The 10,721-nt window shown below is 44.6% G+C and overlaps 1 protein-coding gene across 1 annotated transcript; it reads left to right on the top strand.

Annotated features, from left to right (window-relative positions):
- Positions 1-437: 437 nt before the first annotated feature.
- On the top strand, positions 438-3,191 carry LOC145338071 (putative G-protein coupled receptor 139). The gene is made up of 2 exons (XM_080182856.1): positions 438-543; positions 2,293-3,191. Exons 1-2 carry the CDS (start codon positions 438-440, stop codon positions 3,189-3,191), a joined length of 1,005 nt encoding a protein of 334 aa, XP_080038982.1.
- Positions 3,192-10,721: the final 7,530 nt, after the last annotated feature.

Below are 10,721 nucleotides of genomic sequence, written 5' to 3'. Positions count from 1 at the left end.
CAGGCCTACAGCCCTCTACAGCCATGCAGTCGTAAACAATGTCAGCCAGTCCACTTCTTTCATCCATCTTTTCTTCTTGAAGTCCTATTATGTCCCAGCCAGGCCAGGTTAATGCTTTACTTTGTGATGTTGAAAATATTGCAATGGAAGGAGTTAACTGAGCTCTGTTTGTTCAGTGACTATAATTAATGTCTCCGTGGATCTTAATTGGAGGATTGCCTGCTTCTACTAATATGGGAATTCTCTCAATGTATTATCCAGAGTGTCAGCAGGAGTATCACTGCCATCAGTGACAGGGATCCGCAGCTCCGGAGACAGGGAGAGATCAGAATCCGAGGAGACTCAACTGGAATATTCCAACAATGGATCAGAGTCTGAAAACAATGGATTGGAATGTTACATCAATGAGCAGGGATCTATCCTATTGGCTTTATATGATGTCTGTGGATTCGCAATGGAACACATTGCAAAATCGGATCCAATATGCACTGAAGATTATTCAGCACTTTTACTATCCTATCCTGGCTATTGTTGGCATCCCTCGTAAGTCTCTCTAACCAGCTGTCACTTCTTTAACTGTTTATGTCATTTAGTCTTCCATTTTTGTGCTTTTATTGATCCTGCCAATCTTGGAAAAGGATCAATCCAACATGAAACATTAACTCTGTTTCACTCTGCAGATCTGCTGCAATCCTCCAGTATTTTCTGATGCTATTGTACAAGATACCAGTTAGACCTCAGCTGGAACGTTGTGTAACATTCTGAGCACCATACTATAGGAAGGATGTGAACAAATTAGAGAGGGTGCAGAAGAGAGTTACAAGAACGGTTCCAGGGTTGAGCATGTTCAGTTATGAAAATAGACTGGAGAGGTTGGGACTGCTCTCCTTGGAGAGAAGAAGCTAACAAAAGACAATGTCACAAAACGGTGAGCTTGGCCACGGTAAGTTCACTGGAGAGGTGCTGTGTTGTGATTTCACTGCAGATCCAAGCAGTCGCAACCAGCGATGTAGTTCCACCGGGCTCTGGCTTTATTCCATTGTCTGAAATTATTGCCCAGGAGTGATCCAGGTGAAATTAGGAGGGAGAGAGAAGAGCAAGGGGTGCAGCAGCTGCGGTGATCTTTCGTGTGGGGGTGGAGCTGGGTGAGGGGTGGAGGAGATGCTGTATGGACTACAATTAAAACTGCATCAAATAACTCATTTCAAAGTGTTAGCATCTCTCCCTCTGATTGAGATAAATACACAGCTCAAGAGACAGACCTTCCAATCACGTCATTAACATGGTGCAGAGATTTCTGCATCACTTGGGTGGCACTGAGAGTATCTTCTGGGGGCTAAAATTTCCTCCAACAGTCCAAAGAAGTGTGGGCTAGGTTGATTGGCCATGCTGAATTGCCCCTTAATGTCAGGGGGATCATCAGGGTAAGTGTGAAGTGTTACAGGAATAGGTCCTAGGTGGGATTGTGGTTGGTGCAGACTCAATGGGCTGAATGGCCTCCTTCTGTACTGTAGGGATTCTGTGATTTTTTTTCACTTTGGACTCTCACTGCATCTGGGACAGCAAGTTGTTGTTGTAGCTCGTGGAAAATGATGGGGTTAAACAGTATCAGATGGTCAATAGTGTTGCCTTCTGGCCAGAGATTCTGGCACCTGAAACACCATCATCACTAGGGGTGTTTAGACTCATAGAATCCCTACAGTACAGAAGGAGGACATTCAGCCCATTGAGCCTGCACCGTCAACAATCCCACACTATTCCCATGACTCCACATATTTAGCCTGCTGATCCCCCTGAAATTCGGGTCAATTTAGCATGGCCTATCCACCTAACCTGCACATCTTTGGAATGAGGCAGGAAAGCAGGGCACCCAGACGAAACCCATGCAGACACAGGGAGAATGTACAAACTCCACACAGACAGTGACCCAAGCCAGGAGTGGAACCCGTGTTCCTGGCCCTCTGAGGCAGCAGTTCTCGCCGCTGTGCAACCTTGACGCCCTCGCAATGTGATCATTTCAAAAGAAATGTAATTGTGTTTCAGTTCGGGAGGAATAGGAAGCAGGGGTGGGTGATAATCAACATTCAGTTGAACAATTTCAATAACATCACATGTGCCATTTAAGCACTCCCATATTCCACCTTATTACAGATTTGTTCTTTCATTCGTTCTTTCAAGTACATTCATGGAATATATCAATGGGAGACCAACACAATTGAGGGTCTCAGTAAAACCTCAATGAAACTGCTACCTTTACTTCCAGCCTGATGTTTGATTTTCCTCTCCTCACAGTTAACTTAGTGACGATTATGATCCTCTCCCGGGGAAAGTGCGGTCTCTCCAAATCTGTCACTCACTACCTGGTTGCCATGGCAGCAGCTGATCTACTGGTCATTATCGTTGACTTGATATTGAGACACATTTCAATTACTTTTGATGACCAGTTTTATTTCCGGCGATCCATCCCCATCTGTAATATCCACGCCGTCCTGCTCTATGCAGTTACTGACTGTTCTGTCTATTTCACCGTCACTTTCACCTTTGATCGATTTGTTGCCATTTGCTGCCAGAAGCTGAAAAGTAAATACTGCAGTGAGAAAACGGCAACTGTGGTCCTGGGAACAGTGACTGTGCTGAGCTGCTTAAAGAATATTTTCTGGTATTTTATGTTCCTGCCTCAGTATAGGTTGAAGGGCAATACTTGGTTTTGTGAAATGTCATTCGATGTTCAGGTATCTCAAATTTGGGGACCAATCGAGTTCCTCCATCACATTCTAAATCCAGCAGTGCCATTTGTCCTGATTCTGTTCCTCAATGGATTCACTGTCAGACACATTATAGTGAGCAGCAGCGTTCGCAAGAGACTACGGACTCACAGCAGTGAAGACAGTTCCAGAGACCCAGAGATGGAGAGTCGCAGGAAATCCATAATTCTACTCTTTGTTATCTCGGGCAATTTCATCATCTTATGGGCACTGTTAATGTTTTATTTTACATGGTACCGAATGTCAGGTTTGGGATATCAATCTGTTTCACTCCATCCTTTGGTGCTTGAATTGGGTTTCATGCTGCAACTCTTCAGTTGCTGCACCAACACTTGCATTTATGCTGTGACCCAGACTAAGTTCAGAGAGGAGTTGAAGAGTATGCTGAAGTATCCCTTTATTCTAACTCTGAAATCCATTCATTGAGGAACAGAATTGAGTCACTGAGTGATTCCAGAAATTTTACCATGTTATTTCCCATTTCCAGCACGGTGGGTGGGAGGAGAGGGGGAGGGGGATTGTGCAGAGGGACGTTCCCCATTGTGATGATGGAAGAACATGCGGCCATTCCTAATGGGATGGTGAGTTGGACACGTTGAGCAATCTGGTCAGATAGTATTTCCCATGAAAACCTGACATGCTTATAGTTATTGAATTTACTGGACACTTGACACAAACAGATCATCAGAGAGGGCAACCGTGGGACCAACCTCACTGGAGCCCAGAATATCCAGCCACCTTGGAAGCATTCAATGCTGTGGCTGCAAGAGCAAATCAGACGATGAGAATCCACTGCTTTCCTCCCCATTGTCCACAAACATTAGTGCTGAATTTAGGAGTGTGATGGGCGAATGGGCCAGGAACTGGCAAATGGAATTTAATGTTAGCAAGTGTGAAGTTGTCCACTTTGGTAGGAATAATGGTAGGAAGGACTATTACTTACATGGTGAAAAACTGCAGCATGCAACGGTGCAGAGGGACCTCAGCGTCCTTGTGCATGAGTCGCAAAAACCCAGCCTGCAGGTGGTCAGGAAGGCGAATGGGATGCTGGCCTTCATAGTGAGGGGGATTGAATATAAAAGTAGGGAGGTCTTGCTGCAACTGTACAGGGCACTGGTGAGGCCGCAGCTGGAGTACTGTGTGCAGTTTTGGTTGCCGCACTTACGCAAGGATATTTTGGCCTTGGAGTGAGTGCAGAGGAGGTTCACTAGGCTGATACCGGAGTTGAGGGGGTTGAACTATGAGGAGAGGCTGAATAAACTAGGCTTGTACTCGTTAGAGTTTAGAAGAATGAGGGGACATCTCATTGAGACATATAAGATGAAGAATGGGATGGATAGGATAGAGGTGGAGAGGCTCTTCCCGCTCAGAAAGGACAATAGGACTAGAGGGCACAGCCTCAAGTTAAGGGGGGGGACAGTTTAGAACGGAGTTGAGGAGGAACTTCTTCACTCAAAGGGTGGTGAATCTCTGGAATTCTCTGCCCGTTGAAGTGGTGAGGACTGCCTCGCTAAATATATTTAAGACGCGGGTAGATAGGTTTTTGATAGGCAAGGGGATTAGGGTTATGGGGAGAGGGCGGGAAAGTGGAACTGATCCACAACAGATCAGCCATGATCTTACTGAATGGCGGGGCAGGCTCGAAGGGCTAGATGGCCTACTCCTGCTCTTATCTCTTATGTTCTTATGATATTCTCTGCTTGCCTGGATGAGTGCAAGTCCAACAGTACTCAAGCAATTCAACACCATTCAGGGAAAAGCAGCCCACTGGAGCGTTCTGAATCTGCATCACCATTCAGTATGATTAATGGTGGATTTTGGGCTTTAACTGCACAGACCATCCTTCCTCCATGTTCCCTGTTTCCAGGAGATCAGTCAATTGAGCCTTCGATGTATTTAATAATGGAGCATCCACAGCCTTCTGGGATAGAGAGTACCAAAGATTTGCAATCCTTTAAGAAGAATAATTTCTCCTCATCTCAATCCTAAATGACCAGCTCCCCATGTTTTATATTCCCCAAGAGAGCAAATGATCTCTCAGCATCCACCCTTTGAAGTCCCTCCTGAATCTGAAGTGATTAAATGAGATCATTGATCATTCTTTGAACTCAATAGAAAATGAACACAATTTGTTCAGCCTCCAATCATAAGACAATCCCCTCATCTGAGGCACTAGTTTAATGAACCTTCACTGTTCCTCCTCCATTGGTTTAAATGTCAATACCAAAGCTTCAAAAATATTCCTGATATGCTATTATCAAAACCTTGTACAATTGAAGTAAATCTTCTTTATTCTTGTACACCAATCCCCTGACAATAGAAGTCAATATTCACTTTGCATTCCTCATTACCTGCTCCCCCTGTTAAATGTTTGCATTCCAGTTCTAAGCAATCCCGAGTCTCTTTGAAAATCAAAACCTACAAGTTTCTCGCTATTTGAAAGAATTGGATTTTCTATAATAACTTCACATTTCCATAGATTATAATCTACCTTGCTCCCATTCGCTTAACTTGTCTATATCTCTTTGATGTCTCTCTCTCTGTGTCCTCCTCGCTGCTTACCTTCCCACTGAGCTTTTCATCACCAGCACACTTAGATACATCTCTCTCTATCCCTTGACCTAAAACATTAATAAACATTGTAAATGGCTGAGGGCCCAGCACTAACCCTTGTGGACCTCCACCAATGACAACATGAAAGAAACACGATTAGTCTGTCAACCAATCTTCTATTCATGCTGATATAATACCTCCAAATCTACGCACAATCATCTTGCCTCTTAACCATTTGTGTGGCACTTTGTAACTGCCTTTTATAAATCCAGGTAATTTACATCTATTGATTCCCCATTTTTCCCTTTACCACCCCATCCCCCAACATCTCCTCACTTTTGGTAAATACGGCTATATACCAATATTGCTCTTGCGACCCATTTTAGATCATTGGTTGGTGTATTCTATATTAAACCTTGACAGCTAATGGTGGCACGATGGCACAGTGGTTAGCAGTACCACCTCACAATGCCTGGGACCGGCCTTCAATTCTGGCCTTGGGTCGCGGTTTGTGTGGAGTTTGCCACATTCTCCCTGTGTCTGCATGCGTCCCTCCAGGTGCTCTGTTTTCTCCCCATATACCAAAGATGTCTGCTTTAGGTTGACTGGCCATGTTAAATTGCCCCTTAGTATCAGGGGGACCAGCATGGTAAATAAATGTGGTCACAGGGATGGGGCCTGGGTGGGATTGTTGTTGGTGCAGACAGGATGGGCTGAAGGGCCTCTTCTGCACTGTATGATTCTATGATTATATTTATCAATGCTACCTTTTTGGTCACCTTTCGCTGGTTTCTAAGTGCTCCCAATACTCCATTACTCTCATATTTTTGCAATGTTGTAAGCATGTTCTTTCAATCTAATGCTATCTCTAAACAGTGAGTCATGGATGGATCCCTCTCACGTTTTCTCATGGAATGTACTTCTGGTGGATGTAGTGACTTGTTCCTTTCAGAGTTTTCCTGCTGTTTTTTTACAGCCATACCTCTCAGTCAATTTAATTAATTTACGCTGTTCACTCGTATCGATGTAACCATCTTTGTTTAGATTGAAAATTGTTCTTTCTAATTGGAATTTGTTAGTTTCCAGACGGACATTGATTTCAATGGTGCTGTGGGGTAAGTTCAGATGGCCGGTACTGTCTTTAACTACAGACAATAAAAAACTCATGAGACAGATCCCCTGTATAAAAAACATAATATTTAACAAAAACACAACATGCAATTGCTCAGAGGTCACCAAAAAGGTTAAGCAGCTCTGGAATAGAGTGGCAGAATCTCTCTGGTGAATCTAATGTTTACAGTCAAAAACAGATCAATTATAGATCTTCTGATCAATTATTCCTGCCTTACATTACTTTAATATCAATTACACCTAATAGGCACACATCAATAAGTCTCTGACGTTCACCCCAGCCATTCTATCATCCAGTACAATGATATCTCATTCATCCATTTAATCTGGATGCTGACTCCAAACTTGGCTAAAGTCACTTCCTGGTTGCCTGGTTACCTTGGACGCTTGCTGCAGGGATCAAACTGGATTATCCCCACCGGTTCATTGCCAACCTGCATGAACAGGTGGTCCTGCGTCCAGGCACATCCATGTCCTGAGTCTAGACAATGAATTGAGCCTATTTATAATGTTCCCTCGCAATTCTGATAAGAATTTCACTAACCGCGGGGTTCCCAGGCCTTTGGCTCTGAACTCTTCAACTTTACCATCATCCTTTACTGTAACCTGCTTTCTGCTGAAGTGAGCAATGATTCATACATTTAAAATGTATTTCAAAATCTCAATAAATATGTTGGAAAATCATAAAGATTTGTTCAATTTTCTTACTGCATCCACACATGTAAGAACATAAGAAATAGGAGCAGGAGTAGGCCATCTAGCCCTTCGAGCCTGCCCCGCCATTCAATAAGATCATGGCTGATCTGTCGTAGCTCAGTTCCACAATCCCGCCCTCTCCCCATAACCCTTAATCCCCTCGCTTATCAAAAACCCATCAACCCGGGTCTTAAAAATATTTAGCGAGGCAGCCTCCACCACCTCAACGGGCAGAGAATTCCAGAGATTCACCACCCTTTGAGTGAAGAAGTTCCTCCTCAACTCCGTTCTAAACCGCGCCCCCCTTTATCTTGAGCCTGTGCCCCCTAGTCCTACTATCCTTTCTGCGCGGGAAGAGTCTCTCCACCTCTATCCTATCCATCCCATTCATCATCTTATACGTCTCAATGAGATCTCCCCTCATTCTTCTAAACTCTAACGAGTACAAGCCTAGTTTATTCAGCCTCTCCTCATAGCTCAACCCCCTCAACTCCGGTATCAGCCTAGTAAACCTCCTCTGCACTCCCTCCAAGGCCAAAATATCCTTGCGTAAGTGCGGTGACCAAAACTGCACACAGTACTCCAGCTGCGGCCTCACCAATGCCCTATACAGCCGCAGCAAGACCTCCCTACTCTTATATTCAATCCCCCTCGCTATGAAGGCCAGCATCCCATTAGCCTTCCTGACCACCTGCTGCACCTGCAGGCTGGGTTTTTGCGACTCATGCACAAGGACCCCAAGGTCCCTCTGCACCGTCGCCTGCTGCAGTTTTTCGCCACGTAAGAAATAGTCCTTCCTGCCAAAGTGGACCACCTCGCACTTGCCAACATTAAATTCCATTTGCCATTTCCTGGCCTATTCGCCCAGCCTATCTAGATCCTTCTGCAGACTCTCAACACCCTCCACGCAATTTGCCGTTCCCCCAATCTTGGTGTCATCAGCAAATTTCGACACCATACACTCGGTTCCCTCCTCCAGATCATCTATATAAATGGTAAATAGCTGAGGCCCCAGCACCGACCCCTGGGGCACTCCACTAGTCACCAACCGCCAATCCGAATAGCACCCATTAACCCCCACTCTCTGCCTCCTATTTGACAACCAATGCTCTATCCACGCTAACACCCTACCCCCAACTCCATGCCCCCTTACCTTCTGCAATAACCTCTTGTGAGGTACCTTGTCAAACGCCTTCTGAAAATCAAGAAAGACCACATCCACCTGCTCTCCTCTATCCACCGCCCTAGACACATCCTCATAGAACTCCAATAAATTTGTCAGACACGACTTCCCCTTAACGAAACCGTGCTGCGTCTGCTCTATCAAGCAATTCCCCTCAAGATGCCTCGCTATTTCCTCCTTGATGACGGATTCTAACATTTCACCTACAACAGACGTTAAACTAACCGGCCTATAATTCCCTGCCTTTTGCCTGGCACCCTTCTTAAACAACGGCGTAACATTAGCCGCTTTCCAATCTTCCGGCACTTCCCCGGAATCCAGCGACGTGTAAATTATTCATCTCATTGGCTCGCTAATTTTGGTTCAAGGACCATTTAACTCTTTGCTAATAGTCTTGCTAGTGTCTCAATGTATTGTTATGCACCTTATTAATAATTAGGAACTTCCCATTTCAATCCCCCTCCTGGCCATTGGTTAGCCCAATGCTAAGCCAGTAAACACTTAAATTCTAAAGAGTGATTGGATTCTTGATTTCATCAAACATAGATCATAGAACAGTACAGCACAGTACAGGCCCTTGATGTTGTGCCCAGCTTTGTCCAAGATCAAGCTATCCCACTTCCTATCATTCTGGAGTGTTCCATGTGCCTATCCAATAACCACTTGAAAGTTCCTGAAGTGTCCGACTCCACTATCACAGCAGGCAGTCCATTCCACACCCCAACCACTCTTTCAGTAAAGAACTTACCTCGGACATCCCTTCTATATTTCCCACCACGAACCTTATAGTTATGCCCCTGGTAACAGCTATATCCACCCGAGGAAATAGTCTCTGCACGTCCACTCTATTTATCATCATCTTATGAACCTCTATTAAGTCGCTTCTCATCCTCCTCCGCCCCAAAAGAAAAAAGCCACATTTCCCTCAACCTTTCCTCATGAGACCTATCCTCCAAACCAGGCAACATCCTGGTAAATCTCCTCTCCACTCTCTCCAAAGCTTCCACATCCTTCTTATAGTGAGGTGACCAGATCTGCACACAATATTCCAAATGTGGTCTCACCAAAGTCCTGTATATTTGCAGCATAACCCCACGGCTCTTAAACTCAAATCCCCGTTAATGAACTCTAACACACTATAATAATAACTCCATCTGCCACTTTTCTGCCCAGCTCTGCATCCTATCAATTCTCTTTGCAGTCTACAACAGCCCTCCACCTTATCCACTACTCCACCAATCTTGGTGTTATCAGCAAATTTACTGACCCATCCTTCAGCCCCCTCTTCCAAGTCATTGATAAAAATCACAAATAGCAGAGGACCCAGCACTGATCCCTGTGATACACCGCTGGTAACTGGTCTCCAGTCTGAAAATTTTCCGTCCATCACCCTCTGTCTTCTGTGAGACAGACAGTTAGTTATCCAATCAGCCAAATTTCCCTTTATCCCACACCTCCTTACTTTCTTCATGAGTCTACCATGGGCAACCTTATCAAATGCCTTTCTAAATTCCATGTATACGATATCAATTGCTCTACCTTCATCTGTACACTTCGTTACCTCCTCAAAAAATTCAATCAAATTTGTCACGCAAGACTTACCATTCACAAATCCATGCTGACTATCCCGGATTAAGCTGCATCTTTCCAAATGGTCATAAATCCTATCCCTCAGGACCTTTTCCACTAACTTACCAACCACCAAGGTAAGACTAACCGGCCTATAATTACCAGGGTCATTCCTATTTCCTTTCTTAAAGACAGGAACAACATTTGCCACTCTCCAGTCCTCTGGCACTATCTCCATGAACGGTGAGGACCCAAAGATCAAAGCCAAATGCTCTGCAATCTCATCTCTTGCCTCCCAAAGAATCCTAAGATATATCCCATCTGGCCCAGGGAACTTATCGACCCTCAGGTTTTTCAAAATTGCTAATACATCTTCTTTCAGAACATCTACCTCTTCTAGCCTATCAGCCTGTATCACACTCTCATCCTTAAAAACATGGCCTCCCTCCTTGGTAAACACTGCAGAAAAGTATTCATTCATCACCTCTCCTATCTCTTCTGACTCCATGCACAAGTTCCCACTACTATCCTTGACCAGCCCTAACCTCACCCTGGTCATTCTTTTATTTCTCACATAAGAGTATCTGACCCATCAAGGACATCTCATGCCCTCTCCTTGCTCTCCTAAGGCCTCTTTTTAGCTCATACCTTGCTACCTTGTAACCCTCAAGCAACCCAACTGAACCTTGTTTTTCATCCTTATATACACTTCTTTTTCCCTCCTGACGAGAAATTCAACCTCTTTTGTGAACCATGGTTCCCTCACTCGGCCATTTCCTCCCTGCCTGACTGGGACATACCTATCAAGGGCATGCAGTATTTGT

The sequence above is a fragment of the Carcharhinus amblyrhynchos genome, unplaced genomic scaffold (genome assembly GCF_965287045.1).
Source record: "Carcharhinus amblyrhynchos unplaced genomic scaffold, sCarAmb.v2.hapA scaffold_92, whole genome shotgun sequence".
NCBI lineage: Eukaryota > Metazoa > Chordata > Chondrichthyes > Carcharhiniformes > Carcharhinidae > Carcharhinus > Carcharhinus amblyrhynchos.
The sequence above is the reverse complement of the archived record's forward strand: the minus strand, read 5'-3'. Positions and strand labels throughout refer to the sequence as shown.